This window comes from Carassius auratus, chromosome 29 (assembly GCF_003368295.1).
Source record: "Carassius auratus strain Wakin chromosome 29, ASM336829v1, whole genome shotgun sequence".
Classification (NCBI taxonomy): Eukaryota; Metazoa; Chordata; class Actinopteri; order Cypriniformes; family Cyprinidae; genus Carassius; species Carassius auratus.
Window position 1 is genome coordinate 4,132,810 of NC_039271.1, and position 21,674 is coordinate 4,154,483.

The following is a 21,674-nucleotide window of genomic DNA, read 5'->3' on the forward strand; positions in this document are numbered from 1 at the left end:
TTCAAAGGAGGTTTTCTGAAAAGTTTCTAGTAGTGTGCTTTGGTTTGGCTGTATAGCAGCTTTATGAACACAGGAAGTGATGTTTCAGATAACGTGGGTTGTTCAACGTGGGTTTTACCCACAAACTCAACTAAAAAAATAATAATAATTACGAGTAGTCGTGTATGTGTTTATAGGTGAAATGGCAAATGGTGACATCGACGTGATATGCTTTACATTTAAAACACAATTTCTTGTGTAAATATAATTCATATATTTTTATTAAGAGACAACGTGGAATATTTGTGCCTTTAAAGCTTACAAATGTAAAAATCTAATGAAATCTCTAAAAGTTGATTGAAATGTGCCTATAAGACGTTTTGTGTAGGCTTCTCACCATATTTAATATAAGATCTAAAATTTGAAAGAAGAGGACAGAAATTCTAAAATATTTTTAAATATTCAAATTGTTCAAAATTATTTAAATGATTGATTTTAAAATTATCATTTATTTTAAAATGATTAAAAATAGCTATAAATATAATTACATATATTTTAAATTATATATATAAATCATTACATATATAATCATTTTTAAATAATTATTTATTTGATTACAATTACCTGTATGTGAGTTTGATTACTGTTAAAAAAAAATACTGTTTAAAATGATGAAATTATTAAAAAATGATTGATTACACTGAGTTTATTGAATTAAACTGACCCCTGGTGTTTCTATTAAGAATAAAAAACTACTTCCTGGTCATAAAAAAAAAAAAACACCTGTTATAAAGCATCTATGGAGTCTTTATTTTCTATTGTAGTCCGAGTGTCCAGTGAAGATTTGAGCTGGAAACATCATGGATGAGAAGGATATTATGACAGACATAACCCAAGGAAGAACGTCAGTGATCTCAAAATACCACAGAAATATTGACGAGAGGTGTGTGGGGTTTTATTTGTGTGTACATCAGAAACATAAACTATATTAGACAAACACTGGGGAACAGCTGATGGTACTTCTTTTTTTTTTCACTGTTTTACACAATAAACAATCGGGAAGTCATTTGTATTTATTCATTCATTCGTCTGTCCATCTCAAGTAGTCCAGTGGAAGTTTCCACTTCCAGTTTTTTTTATTTTTTTTTTGAGTGATAAGTTCTGTGTAATAGTATGGAAAAAAACAACACTTTTTTTAATGTAATTTAAAAAAAAATATTTTATATAAAAACAATTCCCATTTAATTTAAATTACATATTAAGTTGAAATAAAAAAAAATTAATGCAGTATTATCACATAGAGGTAATAATAATAAAAAATATATATAAATATAAATATATATATATATTTATATATTTATATATAAACGGTCAAGGGTCCTGGGATGCTTTTAAAAAAAAAAAAAAAAAAAAAATATATATATATATATATATATATATATATATATATATATATATATATATATATATATATATATATATATATATTGAAGTAAATATTCACTCAAAAATGAAAATGACGCCATGATTTACTCACCCACTCTCAAGCCATCCCAGATGTATATGACTTTCTTCTTTCAGAAAGTTATATTAAACATATTTGGGCTCTTCCAAGCTTTATATGTGAATAGAGGTCAAGCTCAAAACAGCGCATCCATCCATCCATCACAAAAAGTGCTCCAGGAGCAGAATAGAGGCTTTCTGGAGTGAATCGATGCAAAACAACATTATAAACCTTCATCTCTAGCTTCTGCTGACTGTCTGTCATACATGTGCTCACCAGAGAGTGGCGTAAAATACTGTTACAGTCTTTCTATTTCAAAATCTTATGTTTAATTCAGTGTATTATTTGTGATATCTAGTAAGAATTGTATGATTAACGAGAAACATAGTTTGTTGACTAGTTTTGAACGTTCACACTTCACACAGTGAGGGGAAATTTTCCCGCTCTCTTTTCTCTGTAACCGTCTGCTCCGCCTTTGAAACTTTCACTTCCTGTTGAAGCGCTGCTCGAGACGGTGTTTGTCACCTAAAGCTCTCTCTCTCTCTCTCTCTCTCTCTCTCTCTCTCTCTCTCTCTCTCTGTCTCTTCCAGCGGCACCAAAGATTCATCAGACTGTTCTCCCGCTGAGCGCCTCATCCAAGCCCCGCTGAGCCCCGAGCGTTCAGACGCCGTCTACTCTCACACGTCCTCGCGGGACTCCGGCTGGCACATCTGGTCGGGCTGGTGGTCAGAAGAGGTCAAAGGTCACACCGAGTCTGGACATCTCCCGGCTCCCTCAGAATCCAGCGGGAGGGACAGTGATCGACAGGAGCACGAGGACGAGACTCAGGAGAACGTCCTAAATGAAGAGACGCAGAACATGGAGAAAGATGAAGACAAACGAGTGAGAGAGATCACTAGCATCACTAGCACTAGCACTTATACTTTGTGTTCGTAATATCACAACAGAATTATTTAATGGCACATTTAATGCTAAGTAAAGCCGTTTTCGGCTGCAATATAATAAAATGGGTGAAAATGTACTAATATTATTATTATTTTTAAGATAATACAAATTGCATTGGTCTTAAACTCATTGCAAAAGGTACTGTAAATAATCAATAGCTAAACTGATTAATTTTTTAACTTATTAAAATTGTTGTTAAATGATTCATATGTACATTATTTAAATAATTGTTTTTATTGATTATTAAATTATTTATTTTTAGTTACTGAACATTTACCTGTGAGACGTAAATTCATAAATTATTGTAATATATTAAAGACGTTCTGTGAGAGGATAAAATTATTATTATTATTGCTATTTAATCATATAAATTGTATTTGGATTAATTATTGTAAAAAGTGAATACCTTATTTAAACGATTACTTATTTAAATAAATGTAAATTATTAAGTTATATTATTACTGCAGGTGTTCATTTTTATTAATAACACACATCTTATGGTACAGACATGAATGGGAAGCAATCAGATCAAAATGTTAATGTAATGTGAACTGTGCAGTCTCTTGAAAAAGGGATGCAAGCTGTATCTACAGACCAAAATATCAGAGAGATTCGGGATGTGGACTCTCTTGACTGAAAACAGTATTGTGGGAACCACATAACTGCATCCTGAAAACCAGTTACAATACTTTAGCATCATTGCATCAGGTTTAAAGTCATGTTTTTGGAAAATACTAGCTAAACTGTTCATCATATTGAACTACAGAATAAATAAAGCTGCACATCAGTCTTTGTGTGACTGCTATCAAGATATTTTTATCAGAGGTGGCCCATCTAGCCGACCACATGACCCTGTTTTTTCCACTCAGACAGTTGTGTTTTAGTTTGAATGTTAGTGGCTTTCCAGCAGCAAACATTACCAAAGTTACATTACCACAGAGACATGTCACGCTTTCAGATTCAGTAACCCAGAGGGAATAAATAACAGGCTGTTTTCAACAGGAGCCGATCAAAGAGCTCAAGCTCTATAAGATAGCGAGTGAGCTCCTGCAAACCGAGAGGGCGTACGTGACCCGGCTGCATCTGCTGGACCAGGTCAGAAAAATACTCTCAAAGATAAAGCTTCATCACTGGCAGTGATGGCTCCATGAAGAACTTTTAACACCCATGGAAACTTTTTAAAAATGATTGCATCATTTAAATTATTAATAATAAATTTAAACAAATATCTAATTGGTTAAATTAATATTTTTTAAAAAATTAACATCTGTGGTTCCATGAAGAGCTGTAATATCCATGGAACTTTTTTTAAAGTTATTAAAGTTATATCATTATTTAATTATTATTTAAAAAATGATTAAATTACATACATACATGTATATACATATATATATATATATATATATATATATATATATATATATATATATATTTAAAAAGCTATGGTTCCATGAAGAACCTTTAACATCAATGAAACCTTTTTAAAGGTATAAAAATTATTAAATAATTTAAACTCTAATAATATTAAATTTAAACTCTAATCATTTTAAAATGATTAAATTGCCAAAATTATTACATTTAAAAATGTCCCTTTTTATTATTAATAAATTATTAAGTTATTCCTTTAAAAAAAAAAAATTGACGATTATGATTTTAAAAATTGAATTATGATCACATATGGCTCAATGAAGAACCTTTATCATTCTTGAAAACTTGTAAAAATATATAAATAATTATTACATTAATTAAATTATTATTTTAAACTTTTAATTTATTTATATGATTAATTTTAATATGATCATGCATGGCTCCATGAACAATTGTTCAATTAATTAAACTATTAATTTAAAAAGTAATACAATGTACAGTATATATATATATATATATATATATATATATATATATATATATATATATATATATATATATATATATATATATAATTATAAATAATTATTTTTTTTATTTTTTTTAATGAAAATAAATTATTGCACAATTATTGCATCATTGCACAAAATGTTTTCTATAATGGAAAATATTCTTCATATTAATAAAATTGTTTATTTTCAGAAATGGACACTGAAAGGTTCTTTTGGGCACCAAAAATAGTTCTTCTATGGCATTTAGAAAACCTTTATTTTTAGGAGTGTGTACACATGTGAAGTGTATTCTGTGTTTCTGCAGGTGTTCTGCGCTGGACTCACTGAGGAGGCTGGGAAGGGGACGTTTCCTGTGGAGGTGGTGAAGTCCATCTTCTCCAATGTGGGATCCATTCACACCTTCCACAGCCAGTTCCTCCTGCCGGATCTGGAGAAGCGCATGAGCCAGTGGTGAGCGCTGATTCATCTTCACACTTCTTCTCAGATCTCTCACTCTCGCTCACGTCTCCGTCCTCCTGCAGGGACTCCACGCCCCGCATCGGGGACATCTTAGCACAGCTCGCACCCTTTCTCAGGATGTATGCAGAGTATGTGAAAAACTTCGACAGCGCCATGGACCTGCTCAAACAGTGGATGGAGCGATCGGCACAGTTTAATGCCATCATTCAGGACATACAGGTGTATATGTCAGATTATATCCCCTTTAACACCTGCCTCAACACTTATTCTGCCTCTTTTAAAGGCAAAATTAAATAGCTGAAAATCGGAATATATATATATATATATATATATATATATATATATATATATATTTAAGATCTTCCAGTTGAAAAGTATATATAAAAATAGTCAAAATATTATTTAGTTAGATTTTTTCAGTTAAATATCTAAAATTATATTTTTTGTATATTTTAATTATAGTATTAAAATAATATAAAATAATTTGGTCTGATTATGCAGCTAAATATCTCAAATAAATACATAAAAATAATATAAAAATAATTTGGTCTGATTTTCTAGTTAAATATATTAAAATATATGAAATAACAAAATGAAAACGTTATATATATGTATATATATTAATTAATATTAATTTAATATATATATATATTAAAAATAACTATATAGCAGGTGCATGTGCTTCTAGATAAAAAAAATAAATAAAAAGTTCCAGACCTATTCATTATGTAACACACTATGTAATCTGAGTTAACTTTCACTTTATGCAAAAGAAGCCCTTCAAATATCATCAACAAAGAAACACACACACACACACACACACACACACACACACACATATATATATTGTTGATGATGTTTGAAGGGCTTACCACACTTGTGCTTCCTGCTTTGATGACTTCCCTTCATAAAGTGAAAGTATATATATATATATATATATATATATATATATATATATATATATATATATATATATATATATATATATCTATATGTGCGTATATAAAATATGTTTTAAAATTTTTTATATGTGTAAAATAATAATAAAAAAAAAAATTGAATATCAATTTTGTTGTACACCAATTTTCAGTATAAAAATCCAAGATGTCATGCAACATTTCCCAATATGTGCAGTATACAGTATATAACTATAGCACACTTCCTAGAATACTGTATCCCCCAATGCGCACCTTCCATTTCAACTGTGATGAATGCACCGGAAACATTAGTTTGGGTAAAAGTGCTCTTAGTAATGTTTATACTATTACCTATAATCTTTTTAATAGCATACACAGGAGGCAGTGCATAATATGTATTGTGCGGTATGCACTAAACAGCACATAGATTGAATGTTAATGTATAATTTCTGGTTGAGATGATGATGATGATGTTGATGTTTTGTGTTTAGAGTCAGGAGGCGTGTGGGAACCTGACTCTGCAGCATCACATGCTGGAGCCGGTGCAGCGCGTTCCTCGCTACGAGATGCTGCTCAAAGACTATCTGAAGAAACTCCCGGAGGACGACCCCGACCGCAGCCAGGCCGAGAGTGAGAGATGCATGCGTTACATGGGTTCCTCACAATTTCTAATACCCTCCTATATGTTTAAAAGGACCGTGTCTTTATGTTTTAAGCACAGAAAACGTATATTGCACAAGAATGTGAACGTTTTAGATTAAGTGAAAGTGTTGTTTGGCTCCCCGACTGTTTTCAGTTCCATAACTGGATGAGATATCACTTCTCCTTCTCCTTTCCAGAGTCTCTGAACATCATCTCAATGGCTGCCACACACTCCAACACGGCCATCCGCAAGATGGTGAGAGACACTTTCACTTAACCTGCTAGATTAGTCAGAGCAAGATGGCCTGTTTCCCGACTGCGTTTATGATTTTCATATGCAAATGTGCTTCGATTGCAACTTTGCAACTATTTTTTAAATTTCAGATATATTTCTAAGAGTCAATTCTGAGCCCATTTGAAAGTTTGCATCCAAAGCAAACCTTGTTATAGATTATTTAATTGCTCTTTTGTAGCATTTCATCATGAAAATAGCCTTAGAAGCTAGCACGGTGTTAAAACACCAACCAACCGTCCGGCTCTACAAGCCATTAGTGTTTTGCTCTCTATAAAGTCTTCATTGGTTTTATTCTTTTAAAATGTTTTTCAGGAGAACCTGAAGAAGCTCATGGAGATCTATGAGATGCTGGGAGGTGAGGAGGACATCGTTAACCCGTCCAACGAGCTCATTAAAGAAGGACAAATCCTAAAGCTGGCTGCAAGGAACACCTCGTCCATGGAGAGATACCTTTTCCTGGTTAGTTGCTTCGTACTGTGTATTTTTAACTGGTTTTTGATCTCGCTTGATTTTGATGTTTTTTCAGAAAACAAGATTCATGTCATTTTTGCATCTGAAGTAAATGTATCTCGACTGCTGAGAAACATGATAAAAATGAATTTTTTTGCAGCATGTGCCATCATTTGGGAGTTAAAACCACACCATCCGTCTCTTTTCACAGTTTAACAACATGTTGCTGTATTGCGTGCCCAAGTTCAGTCTGGTGGGCCAGCGGTTCACCGTGCGCACGCGGGTGGGCATCAAGGGCATGAAGGTGCTCGAGACCTCCAATGACGACTATCCTCACACGTTCCAGGTGTCGGGGAAAGAGCGAACGCTGGAGCTGCAGGCCAGGTGAGAGCAGAACAGTGTGGATCAGAAACAAAGCTTCTGTTTTAGCTCATAATGACTGTAGCTTTCTGTGTTCACAGCTCGGATCAAGACAAAGAGGACTGGATCAAGGTATCACTGTTGTTGTGTTGCTCAAAGCTGCTTTAAATCGCAGTTATGATCTGAATGTAAGATTTAGGAAAGTATGGAAGCTTGTTTCCGCCCCAGAGTAAAAAATAAAAAAGGTAATTAAGACTCACGGTTCTGAAATTCCACATTTGTTTCTCGCAGAGTTTATATCTCACCATTCAGACTTGTTTTCTCGCAATTCTGAAAGAAAAAAAAAGTCATTTTGAGCTATAAATCTGAATTCATAGCTATAATGAATATACAATCATCTTTTTTTTCATTACTTGGAAGAAATGTGTGATTTTCTGACTTTTTTTTTCTTTCTCAGAATTGCACATTTATATCTCATATTTCTGTTTATATACCATTTATTAATGTATCTGTTACAAGCTCAGAATTATGAGTGGAGGGAGGAAAAGTCTGAATTGTGAGAAAATGTCAAAATTGTGAAATAAAAAGTCAAACTACCTTAAAACAAAATTTTTATATACATGGCGGAAACAAGCTTGTGACTTTTTTCCTTCTCCCTTTTTTTAAATCTCACAATTTCTATCATAATTACAATGAACTGTGGGATATAAACTCAGAATTAAATTAACTTTTATTCTGAATTGCGAGAATTATATCCTGCAGTTATGCAAGGGGAAAAAAGTCAGAATTATGAGACAAACTCAGAATTACATATATATATAAATGTTTTTCTCACAAATATGAGTATATATCCTTCGATTAGGAGTTTATATAAAAATTGCAATTATTTGGAGGCAGAAACAAGCTTCCACAGTAAAGTTTCAATGTGGTTTGTTCTAGGCATTCCAGAAGACCATTGAAATCTTTCAGCAGAAGAATGAATCGTTCAAATCAGCCTCGAAAGAAGTGGTGGATGAGGTTTCTGTAAGTAGAAAGAGAAAAGGTCATGCATAAAGACAACTGTGCTGGGAGTCAAGGGGGAAATCTTCTGTGCTCGTGTGTTTTTCAGAAAGAGGAGCTGGGGAAGAGAGCACCGCGCTGGATTCGGGACAATGAGGTGACCATGTGCATGAAATGCAAGGAGCCTTTCAACCCTCTGACCCGCAGGAGACACCACTGCAGGGCATGTGGATACGTGAGTTTGCATGCATACATTTATCTGAACGAGCACTTCCTGTTGACTTTTATCAATGTGTTAAATAGATAAGAATTATAAACCAGCCATAACTCTATTTTGTTTTGTTTTTGTACGCCAAATAAATAATGTTTTGAAATGTATCTTAGGTTGTGTGTTATAAATGTTCGGACTACAAGGCATCGCTCAGGTACGACGGCAACAAATTAAACAAGGTGTGTAAGGACTGTTTCTTCATTCTGACCGGACGAGTGGATACCGAGGAACCAGTCAGCGGGAAGAAAAGAGGAATTCTTGAGGTACGTCTTAGACTAGAGTTTTTCTTCTGTTTGCATGAACCGTTTTTGAAATAATATTGATTGTTTTTTCCTCTCCTCTTGGCCTGACTAGATCGAAGCAGCTCAGGTCTCAGGAAACAGTTTCCTGTGTGGCTTCCTGCAGTACAGTACAGACCGAACTAAACCGTGTCAGAGGCTCTGGTGTGTTGTTCCACAGCATGATGCACTGGTTCTTTACCTGTATGGAGCTCCACAGGTGAGAGACGCAGTGCTTTCCAGCTCACATGCATCAGCCTTCAATGATGCAATATGAAAAAAGCTACAAAATGCTTCTAAATACTCCTTAAAAACACATTTTGTAACTTGCTTCACTTAATGTTGGCTTGACCAAACTATGCCCTAGCGACCACTCAGAACAACCACTTAACAATGGGCTAGTTGCATATCTCCGCCATCTTGGATTTCCAGTCTTGCGAGTGTGTGCTAGGATTAGGGATGGGTACCGAAACCTGGTATTAAACTGGCCCCGGGGCTAAATTATGAAAGACCGTAGTATCAGTAAGATCTGACGGTATCGGTTCTGCTTTCGGTACTGGAGGAAAAAAAATAATGCACTATGTATTTTTGCTTAATAGTGTTGTCGTGCACATTTAATCTCGCCAAACATTTCTAATTTGCGATCATATTAAGACGTTTGTCCGTGAGATCTGCGTGAACTCTCATGCACGCCGCGGAGGCTGTCTGTCAGTCACACACACACACACACACCACAACGAGCGCACGCACATGCATTAACTGTACGTAAACTCCAAAGTGTGGTTATACTTCACTAGAGTTAATGCTGACAACCCTCGTTGTCATAAGTGCAAAACAATATTTGCATGTAAGGGCGGAAACACAAGCAATCTGTCAATGCATCTTTCAAAAGTGCATTATGTGTATCGACTGCCTAGCTAGCTCGTCTCTGGTTGTTGCCCCATCTACGTCACGTCAGGTATGTATGCTAAAATCATGTTGAATCAACGTTGTTCACGTCATTTAAAATAAATGGAAAATCTCCCTGGTTTGCTAACCTTATGTAGAAATTCTGTTGATTTCTTTTGGGAAAAATGAGAATGAAATCAACATATTTTCTACTTGTTTTTAAAATTCCAAATAAGGAAAACCAGTATGTAAATGTAAACATTTATTTGGCAAACTTAAATGCACAGCACCTCAAGTTAGTTTACAAAATGGCCAATTGCCACATTTTGCAACATTTTTATTATATATATATATATATATATATATATATATATATATATATATATATATATATATATATATATATAATTTTTTTTTTTTTTTTTAAGCTGCAGCTATGAACCAACCAACTCCTCCTAGCACTTCTGGTCCAAGACAAGCCCATTATTAATTTTACATAAGCATATTATAAACAAATAAAATAAAGAAATGTTAATTCTGTTCTCAACTTATTCTTAAAAAAAAAACACACACACAACACAAAGTACCGATAAGAATACCGTTAAAGTACCGGACCGTCAAGCTGTATCGGTAACAGTAGTAATACCGTTAAAACCTTAAGAATACCCATCCCTAGCTAGGATACTTGTAGAGAACCAGAGAAATCCAAATATTACCTTCTATATGTTTGCAGGATTTATAATATCACTTCAAATGCAAATAAGATCAACACTGCCATTATTACTATACTGTAAATATTAACTGAGCCAGTGCATTTGAAACCTCCGTATGTTTGGGTCCGGTGAATTAATTAAATACACTAATGTTCTGTTCACGAAATGAAAGTTGAACTCATGGTGTGTTCTCACAGCTACCCTTACGACAAAGTAGTATACTTCATGTTTATTTTACTAAGTATACTTAAGTAAAAGTATATTTTAAGTATACTTTATGTAAAAAGTATACAAATATCAGTGTTCTATACTTGTATTAAGTGTACCGTTTCAATACAAATTGGCCCCACTTGGCAGAAGATGTGTACTAGCGCCCTCTAGCGTATAACAATGAAAACACAGATTCTAGGAGTATAGCTCAAATATATTTAGAATTTTTGTAAGTATAAGTCGAGTATACTTAAATAACATTCAAGTAAACTAAAAGCATACTTTGCAATTTTAAGTTTAAAAGAAGTATACTAATAGCACACGTGAATAAACATATTTTTCGTAAGGGCAGGCAGCACTGTAGAAAACACTAAGAACACCTAAGCAACATCCTAGCTATCATATAAACCCTAGAAACCTTAGCAATATTTAGGAACCATTCAGAACACCTCAGGAGTCACTTCACAACATCCTTGCTACCTCTGAAACACTAGCAACCATTCAGAACACCTTAGCATTGCCCTAGCCGTAGTAACTTCTACTTTGAACTGTTAATATTGACTTTGAATGACTCTGTTCTCTCTGGGGATCTTGTTCCCAGGATGTCAAAGCCCAGTGTACCATCCCGCTCCTGGGGTACCAGGTTGAGGACGTCCAAAGGTCTGTGGATCATCCTCCCACCAGCTTCCGTCTACGCCAATCCAAATCTGTCCACTACTTCACTGCAGACACGGAGGAAGTGAAACTGCGCTGGCTGGGAGTGATATCCAAAGCCGTGATCGGGGAAATGCCAGAATGCCAGACGCCAGACGATGGTGACTTTGCCAACGTTTGCCATGAAGACATGCCTGATGGTACCTGAAACAGACTCAGCGTAGAAACACTTACGTAACAGATTGGGATGTTTTTGGGAGTGTATAAATTGTTTTTTTCCCATGCAACCTATGCGCAGTCAGCTGATTGATATTTCATGTTTAAGATGTCAACCTCAATCAGACTCTTAAAAACATTCAGTGTGATTATTTAAATGATTATATTCTCAAAAGATTGTTCGCAGACCAATTCCAGCAAGGCAAGTCCAAATTGTGCTTTGTGATGTATTGGACTTTCTCTTTATGATGTATTATGTATATTTTAAATTTGCATTGTTTATATGCTGCTTGTCATTGTCCCTAAGATTTATGCACTTTATTGCTTCTTGTAAACCAGGATGTTGACATTAAAATTAATTATTAAAAGTTAAGCTCCTTTGACTTGATCCTTAGACCTCTCTATAGCTACCATCTGAAACCCTAGAAACCACTTTGAACACCTAAATAACAAGCTAGAAAACACTTACCCCTCTACAATTTTATAAAACAATTTGAAAACAGAAGCAATTCGGAAACCTGGTTTAATGATTAACACTGTAAACAAACATATAACATTATTTCTCATAAAAAAATGTTTTTGTGATCTGGACAATGTAAGCTAATGAAAAAATACAAAAATACTGTATTAAAGTGACCTTTCAAAATGCAACAAATATAGAAATCTAACCTGAAATTGACTTTGTGCAATGGTTTTAAATCCTCTAATGTGTGACCGCAGCTACAACTCAAAACTAATATTTTATTAAATTAATATTAAGCGGGGACAGAAATGGTGAAAAGAACAACACTGCAACTACATAACTCCCCCAGCAGCCAGTCTTAAGTTTTCGCATCATTAGAATATAAAAAAGCCCAAAAATAATATTATAAATATTCAGCTGAAAACATTATAGACTTTGCATTCAGGCATGAACGTTGTAAAAATGTAAACATATAGTATACTGTATCATGCAGAGAAAATGTTAATGTAATTCACAGAATCATTTGGTGTGAATATCTGAAATTTTGCGAGAATTGCGAGAAATATGGTGTCTTTCCAGAACTACTGTCCCAGTGCAGATGAAACATTTACCTCTCTCCGGTAGGTAAATATTCTGAAGCGGAAAGGACATCCCCATTAGGAATGAATGGCTTTAAGCTATTTGTCCTCGTGAAGGAGAAAAACTGGAGCTACTACATTGAACACAACTCTGCTAACAGTTTTGTTTTTCTCACTTACATGTTCAGTGGTGTAGAAAACAAATCTGCAAATTCTCAGAAACATGAAGAAGTATAGTTGGCCAAAACCATTATCATGCCATTTTTCATTATTCGTCTTCATGTAATTGCAAACCAGTACGACTTTATTTTATTCTTTAAAACACAAAATAATAGTTTTTTTGATAATTAATGTGCATGGGATACAAACAAATAAATTATAATAACTTTGGACCCCTTTGACTTTGCATCATATAAAGAATATATTTAATGCATTTTTTTGTTAAAATAAAAAATAAATTGAGCTGAATAACCGACAGACACATTGACACGGTTTATTTACAAAGCTTTTTAATATAAAGTTATTAAATATGTATTTTTTTTTAAAAAGTATTTAAAAAAAATATTTCATGTTGATGTGGGACATAGGCAATCCATATATAAAATAAATGCTCCAGCTGATTAAATATATACTAAATACTAAAGATTATAGTTAATAATTATTGTAATCAATATTTCCACCTACCTTTATTTTTATTTTATATATATATATATATATATATATATATATATATATATTTTTTTTTTTGGTTTCATGGCATGACCAGATACATACTATGCCTTTTATCACACCTTATTATGAGACACTTTTAAATACAGAATAAATTATTTAAAGGGTGACAATTAAATGCAAATAAGAGATTTCAGCCATGACATCTGTGAATAAAACTTTTTGCATAATGCTGCATCCACGCTGATAGGTCCAAGTCATTTTAGAGACAGAAATAAAATTCTTTGGTGGTCCATCTCTAAACATACACCAGTGAAAAATATCAGCTCTTCTACTGACTTTGGCTATTTATAGCCTTTTAATGCATTTAAACAGACCCAATTCAAAATGGTATTGCACTACAGCGCAAGATAGTACAAAGACAGCAAGAAGTATTAAAAACAACATAATGCATGATGTACGTGCATTAAATAATAATATAATTTAGGTCTTTAAAAAGCAAATTTCGAAAAATACAGCAACTGAACACTTTAAAAAGTGCCATTAATTTAAAAAAAAACACATAAATGTACTGTTTGTCTTCAAGTTGAACGTTTCTCCACACCTTGTTTAATGCCTAGCACCAAGTGTAGGAACCAGTTGAACTGCACCGTCCAACCCTTGTCCCTGCAGATCTCGATTTGGTCCAAGAAGTGTTGTTTGGCCTCGTCCTCTGACTGTCCGACTGTCAGCGCTTCCCGTATGTACTCAATGTCCTCCTTGCTGGACAGCTGAGGCATGCCGGTCATCAGCATCATGGAGAACAGGATGATGAGCAGGTTGGTGTGGTGTCTCAGAGCCAGATATGCCTTCAGGCAAACGTTCTGTGAAGAGGAAGAGGGAGATTACGTTTAGTCACAGCAGAGGAGTCTAACAGGTGAAATAAGATGAACGTACCTGAAACTGGAGAAAATTAGGGCTGCTTTTTTTGCCCGTTGTGCACATCACATAGAGGAAATCAGGAGTCAGCACAAAAGGAACTCGCTCCTTGCTGATCCCCAAAAAACTCTTGTAGTTTCCGAGAATGTGACCGAAATCAATGTGGAAGAGGTTACCTAGTTGAAAACACATGCATTATGTTATTGCTTCTTGAACTGGTTAACTAAAGAAAAATTCAGGTTTCAAGATAAGTTGAGCTCAAACGTCAGCATTTGCTGCATAATTGTAATAAGCATCATTTTTTTTATAAAGCATATACAGTATCAATGCACAATGCAAGTGAATGGAAATGCCATTTTTGGTGGATGCACACTTTGGAGCTTATATATGATATAACAGCACTTACACAATTATTCTGTTAAAACTTGTGTATTATTTGAGCTGTACAGCTTTTTAAATCTGAATTTTTACAGTCAATTTGTTGTTTTAAAGTATATGACATTTAATGTTGTAATACTGGTTATAACTTTATACAGAAAAAAAGTAAATAAATGATAAAAAAAATTCACACCAAAATCTTATTAACATATCTTAAAAGATATATATATATATATATATATATATATATTTTTTTTTTTTTGGGGGGGGGGGGGGGTTATACTTAATTATTTCATACAACATAAATATTGTTTTATTTTATTATTATTTTATTTCAGCTTTATTTTAATCACAGATAATAGTTTTGGTTAATAATAACAAAACTGATTCGCTTCCATTGTAAGTACCTCACAGTGAACCAATTTATTTATTTATTTTTTAAAGGAGGGATGAGTGGAACTACTGCCCAAATGCTATGGACTGAGCTTAACTTTCACAAAGCACGGAATATTCCTTTTAACAGCAGTAGAGGTTTCTGCAATAACAATAATTACCTGTCTCTGTGATCATTATGTTGTCATTGTGACGATCACCGATGCCCAGGACATAAGTTGCCACGCAATACCCTCCACAAGAGAACACAAAGCGTTCAACAGCCTGCTGAAACTGAAGAAGTGGTATGGGGTGAAAAAAAAATGTTCACATTTGCATTCAGCAAACATCTGACGTATGATCTAACCCCTTATCAGAAGATGAGCTCGTCCAAACCCACAGACGATGGTACACAAGTCAAGATAGACTGTTTAAAAATAGCACAATGATGTGTAGGTGCTGTGTTTAGTCTCCACAAAGGCCTCATACAGAGACACCAATGCACCAGGACGTGACCGGTTTCCTTCCTCTTTAGCACATTCAACAGTATAAATGGAAATAACATACCTTCTCCTCGTTCACGCACTTTTCACGAAGCCACTGGCTGAGGATCTCATCTTTAAAAGCTCCGGTGTTCCCGACAGTACTTTGCTGAATGTTAGCAATGGTAGTGGCATCCTTCACTATTTCAATCATTCCTAGAAGCGGAGGATCGGGAATTCAACATGTTATGTTATCGGACTCACAGCAGGTGGGATGCATTTACAGATCTTTAATTGCTGTTGCTTAACACATCAACCACAACTACCAATTTTATTTCCGGTGGAAATGCATCCATATGGTAACAAGGAAAGATCCAAGGACTCCAGCTCCCAAATAGACTCCATTATGAGTAAAATCTGTGAGGGAAAAAAAGCCTATTTGAAAGACACCACTGATAATGTCGGTCATGATTACTAGCATGCATTTAAATGATGTCTACCTGTAATATCAGCATATCCTGACGAAGGTCATCCCCGTCTTTAAAGATTATCCCAATTGTGTCATGTGACAAGGTGGTCGGGTCAGCTCGTTTGAACTGCAGCCACAATGGTTTCTTCTTGGATGCCATCACTTTGCATTGCTCGATCTACAATTAATATATTAAGTAAAGGGTGCATTAGCCAGGACTGTTAATAAAAAAACTGTTTCTTACTTTTAGAGGATGTTAAATAAATATTCAGGGTTCAATACAAGCTGCTGACAACACTTGTGGTCAATGGGGCCAATTAGCATGTGTAGAACTTAGAAGCACTGTAGCTTAGTAGCAACTAAAATGGAAGAGATGGTTTGGTTTTACATACCACAAGTGCCCCTGCCCGTAAGCCTGGGTCATAAGGTACTTTAAAGCTGTCCGGTAACCCTGACGTCTGCAGACATTCCAGTTTCTGACGCATCTGAAAAACAACTACAGTGTTCCCGCAACATTAGATGTGTACTGCACTGGCCTACTGCCATATGCTAGGGACAAATACTGGCTGTTGTTGTCACCTTGTGCTGATACATCATACTTCTCAGCCGACATTTGCTTAATCTCACGAGTGACTTTTTGCAAGGCCTCTGTCATCTCCACTTGCTTCCTTAAGTCCTGGAGCATGGCTTCACCACAGCCACGGAGGTAAGCTTCAAGTATTACGGCATACCTCTGCTGATAGTGCATGGATTGAGCGATTTCGCTACGCAGGAACCAGAATAAGAAATGGCCAATCCGCTTACTCTGTGAAGGAGTCACAATAGGTTAAACCAAAAACACTTTAAAAACTCACGGTAGACGGATGAGGTTCTGACTTACTCGAAGCGCACGCTTGAGAAGAAACCTGGCGAGTGCACTGTCATGGTACGGTTCGAATTTTACAGCCTACAAAACAAATAAGCAGCAAAGAAAATTAAGATTCTTTGAGTTGCACAAAAGCGTCACATTACATGGCGTGGCTCATTTCATGTAAATATTCACTTTGCATGCTCATTTTAATAGCCAGCTGAAGATTTTATGTTAATGTCGAGTTGTTATGTCTGAGCAGTTATGCAAACAAAAACAACAGTGTGTTTTGAATACCCGAGCCTCACCTGAACAAGCTGCAGAAGATACCGCAGGACATCGTCATCTTCAAGAGTCTCCAACTTCCGGACGGCCAATGTGCGCACATTTTCATCAGAGAAGTGGCAGTCCAGTAACTGCAACGCCAAACCCACATCAAGCGAGCTTCGGTCCCACATGGTACTCCTCTCCAGGAGACAGTGCGTTATTGCAACGGCCTCTTGTTTGCCCCACTTAACCGAGGAAAGAAACTTCGGATAGGCTTTGGGATCCTTCATGCACTCCTGCCGAAAGTGCCAAAGCAATTCTTTGTCTTCAGAGCTGAGCGGATGCAAAGGGTCGGTGGCAATAATCTGCTCGAACTGTTTGCGCAAATGATTGGGCATCTCTCTTTGTCCTCGCTCCCCTTCCATTTCCGAGTCGGGAGAATCCTTGCTCTTGGGAAGAGCCACTGGGTAGCAGTACTTGTCCAGGAGAATGGCAACAGCCATGGAGCTTTCCTTGTCCGGGTTGGTTGCGGACGTGAGTTTGTCTGCGTTAACGCTGCTGTTGTCTTCACTCTTCTCAGGCATCTTCCACATGTGCAAGATGAACTCGCCCTGCCTGAGCAGGGAGCGGTGGTCCACCATTAGCAGGTTGACATAGTATAGCAAGCGGCTCTTGTTTTTGCATTCGTTTTCCTTGGACGTTTGAGTCTGCGCTTTTCCACAGGACACCTGCAGGCTAAGTCGGGCACCTTTGGGTAAGTCCTTGATCTTTATGTTAAACTCCAACCAGGTGTTCCAGAGCACCTCCTCGGTGAAGGGTTTGGAAGTTGTCCTTTCTTGGGCCAGCAGCTGTTGTCCGTGGAAAATACTTGCTTCTACAAACACAATCATCTCGGAATTACGTGGCAGCACTGGTATGTCAATCCCCAAGATCTTCACCCTGAATTTACGATTGCAGTCCCAAAGGGAGATGGTAAACACCTTCTCGTGGTCTTTCTCAGTGATGGTCAGTTGTTCATGAGTACCAGCGACACCCGTGCAGTCATCGACCTGAGACCATTCCTCTTTTTGGACCACGTCTTGTTCTGGGTCTAGAGGAGGCTCTAAAACCAAATGGATCTCTTCACCATTTTTAAGACACTGTCTGATCCAGTGGAAATCTTTGATGGCGTAGTTGCCATATAGGTATTCCTCTCTCCCACAAACCCTCAAGACAAAATCGGATTCGCTGACATCTTCCGATATGCCTAAAAGTGCTCGCTTTTTAGTGATTTTGTTGAAGAAATTTTGAAGAACCTGGACAGGCGTGTCATCTATAGACACCTTAATAGTCTGGCTTGTTGTGTCCTTGTGTATCACAACCAGGATGTGATTGTTGCTTATTTTGCTCAGCAGGTATTCAGGGAGAGGCTTTGAGGTTATCCAGGGATCCGTTGAGTAAAGTTTGGGATCTCGATCAGACAGCTCAATTTTCCGAGGGGTCAGCAGCTTTCTTCGCGTGAACTCCAGTTCGTCGTCATGGACGTTGCTGACATCTGTTACATCATATCCAATTAGGTGGTTCAGAAACCGCTGGTATTGAAGCGAATCCTCAGAAGGCTGCGTTCTTACAACCAGGTGAATCTTACCGACCTCTTTTCTCAATGCTTTCCAATATCTGATACAGTCAAGGGTTTGGAATACCTGCTGCTTGTCGTATATCTCATACCAGTTGCCTTTCTTTTGGTAGAGGAGCATGCAGTGGTCCGGAGAGTATTTTTGGTAAAATTCAGGGCACAACTTAGTGGTTACCGCTCTGTGCCAGATCTGAACCTTCAGCTGCTCCACTGTCCAGTTGCCAGTAACGTCCAAGTGCAATGTGTCTGAGTCCTTGCTGTTTTTATCGCTGGTGGGAAGAACAAACTCTACAGCTATTTGATCCGTCGATACAGCGGAGGCAGACGTAAACGCTTTCATCTTTCTTCTTCTCCTCTTATTTTCCTCTCTGCGAACTACTGGTGGTTCATCATCACTGGCTTGGTGTTCCATAACCAATGCTAAATTAGAAAAAGTACGTTTTTTTTACACAAAGGACTAGGGCAGCTTTTTTTTTTTTCGTGCATATATATGAAAAGCCACCATAGGCCACCATCACAATATTTTGACAATGAACAATTTTTATTCTAACTATTAACCCCACACCCATCCTGAATGTTTGGCAATGACTGCGTGACTGATATTATATATATATATATATATATATATATATATATATATATATATATATATATATATATATGGAGAGAGAGAGAGACACCAGCTTTTAAAAATAACTATATAGCAGGTGCATGTGTGCTTTTAGATAAAAAAAAAAAAAAAAAAGTTCCAGACCTATTCATTATGTAACACACTATGTAATCTGAGTTAACTTTCACTTTATGCAAAAGAAGCCCTTCAAATATCATCAACAAAGAAACACACACACACACACACACACACACACACATATATATATATTGTTGATGATGTTTGAAGGGCTTACCACACTTTTGCTTCCTGCTTTGATGACTTCCCTTCATAAAGTGAAAGTGTATATATATATATATATATATATATATATATATATATATATATATATATATATATATATATATATATGTATATATGTATATATGTATAAAAATTAAGTTAGCAAATAACGCAATAGGAATGTCACTGCAATCAATTTGTTTCCTACACTGACCAGTTTGCAAGAGTAAACTGAAAGAAACATTTCCATGTTGTAGAAACACACAGCAAATACGGAAGTTTCTTAAAATAATAACACTGAAAATTGTGTCATTTAGAATGAAAACACAAGATATTCATCTATGGTGCAAAGTTATTGTTACACAAAATAATAAGACAAACTAATTGTAACACTGACAGATCAGAAGTAACGGTTTTGCCGGAAGAAAATCGTTAAAACTCACCGTTCAGCAAACGCAGAACCAATGACCCTGAAGGCGTTCGGGTGAAAATGTATGCATGGATGCAATGAAACTCAGTACAGTCAACACAAATATCAGCAGTTACAGTCCAAAAGAAACACGATCTTTCACAGAAGTGCGTTTCCTCTCAACTCCACATCTGATCAGACGCATGACGGATTCAGCGGCTGCTCCCATTGGTCTGACGCTTTTACTGTGTCACTCTCTACACTGAAGAATAGCATGTGTTTTTTAATGCAATGGTGTTTTGCATAGATAAGACGGGTTTTCGATATTATAACGATACGGATTTAAAATGCAAAGTTGTTTTTGTTCTTTAATTAATTTTAAATTCATCAAGCTTTCCAGCTCATTCACTCAAGTAATGAAGAACTGTTTATATTCTTGGCCCTGACCTTATATTATTAATTTATATCATGCACTGACGCATTATTTGGATTGGCTTTGCATTAACAACCCCTCAGCATTATTTGTCAATTTTTTATAGTATTTCTTATTAGACAAATTTGTAATTTTAGAAGGGAGATTTGTGTTTTAATTTAGTTATTTACATGTCAACAACACAAAAACTGATGCAAGCAAAGACTTAAGATCAAATTAAAGTTTTAAGTCCATTTAGACATTTCATTTGCACAAAGCCAACATTTCACTATAATTACTTGAGCAATGATGTCCTCTGGTGGTGTGTTAGAGGCACACATTTATAATTTAGAATTATTCATTGAAATTTCTACATCTCATTTACACATACCACTCGTTTGAAATTTTATTGTTGAGGATAACCCCTTGAGATGAAGCATCTCGTTTTCAAGGGGGTCCTCGAGACAACATAGAAATAATACAGCACATATACATTCATACACACAAAAGCTCTCCTCATCCCACCTCATCCGCCCCTCATACATATAAATATGGAATGACAGTACAAGGATAGGACATATGTATCTTAAATATGTATACATTCGCACACCTAAACCCATAATCACATTTAAAGAAATAAAAAAAAAAAAAAAAAAAAAAAAAAAAAAAAAACGTCAAAAATGAGGAAAACATTTACAGCAACAATTTGCTTGCAGGTAAACAAAAAGAGATGTTTTGAAGGAACACAGGGAAGTAATAGATCTTAGAGACCCTGGCAGACTATTCCATTCTGAAGGGGCTTTAAATTTAAATGCACGTCTACCACTCTCCTTGAGAATATTGGGCACAGTAAAGAAGAAATATTCAGTATGTCTTAATCTATAGCTGGGTCTATAGGGAATTAAGTATTCCTTTAGGTAAGAAGGATAATCATAATGCACACATTTAAAAATGACCTGATACCAGTGATACTGTCTTCTGGCCTTTAGTGACAATAATTTCAGTGAGTCATACATTTCACAGTGATGAGTGGTAAATGGGCATCTTAGCACAAATCTACATATATTATTGAAAATAACATTCAATACTTTCAAGTTTGTTTCTGAGGTGTTTTGATAGACAACATCCGCATAGTCTAGTATGGGAAATATTAACTGCGACACAATTCGTAACCTAATCCTTTGAGTAAAACAGTTAATAGAGCGAAACAATATTCGCAAGTTACAATTAATCTTTTTTACAA

The 21,674-nt window shown here is 35.6% G+C and overlaps 2 protein-coding genes across 2 annotated transcripts; one reads left to right on the top strand and one right to left on the bottom strand.

Annotated features, from left to right (window-relative positions):
* The first annotated feature begins 807 nt into the window (after nucleotides 1–807).
* LOC113047890 (FYVE, RhoGEF and PH domain-containing protein 4-like) lies at nucleotides 808–12,045 on the top strand. The gene is made up of 15 exons (XM_026209258.1): nucleotides 808–922; nucleotides 2,074–2,365; nucleotides 3,431–3,523; nucleotides 4,613–4,758; nucleotides 4,830–4,986; nucleotides 6,176–6,314; nucleotides 6,524–6,582; nucleotides 6,934–7,080; nucleotides 7,283–7,455; nucleotides 7,533–7,563; nucleotides 8,371–8,454; nucleotides 8,540–8,665; nucleotides 8,815–8,964; nucleotides 9,056–9,199; nucleotides 11,392–12,045. Exons 1-15 carry the CDS (start codon nucleotides 840–842, stop codon nucleotides 11,650–11,652), a joined length of 2,085 nt encoding a protein of 694 aa, XP_026065043.1. The 5' UTR covers nucleotides 808–839; the 3' UTR covers nucleotides 11,653–12,045.
* A 1,411-nt stretch (nucleotides 12,046–13,456) lies between these two features.
* On the bottom strand, nucleotides 13,457–20,241 carry LOC113047891 (phosphatidylinositol 4,5-bisphosphate 3-kinase catalytic subunit gamma isoform-like). Its single transcript, XM_026209259.1, has 11 exons — nucleotides 20,054–20,241; nucleotides 17,145–19,138; nucleotides 16,870–16,935; nucleotides 16,569–16,794; nucleotides 16,382–16,485; nucleotides 16,021–16,167; nucleotides 15,847–15,937; nucleotides 15,606–15,736; nucleotides 15,221–15,332; nucleotides 14,307–14,464; nucleotides 13,457–14,233 (listed from the first exon to the last, which is right to left on the bottom strand). Exons 2-11 carry the CDS (start codon nucleotides 19,128–19,130, stop codon nucleotides 13,952–13,954), a joined length of 3,303 nt encoding a protein of 1,100 aa, XP_026065044.1. The 5' UTR covers nucleotides 19,131–19,138; nucleotides 20,054–20,241; the 3' UTR covers nucleotides 13,457–13,951.
* Nucleotides 20,242–21,674: the final 1,433 nt, after the last annotated feature.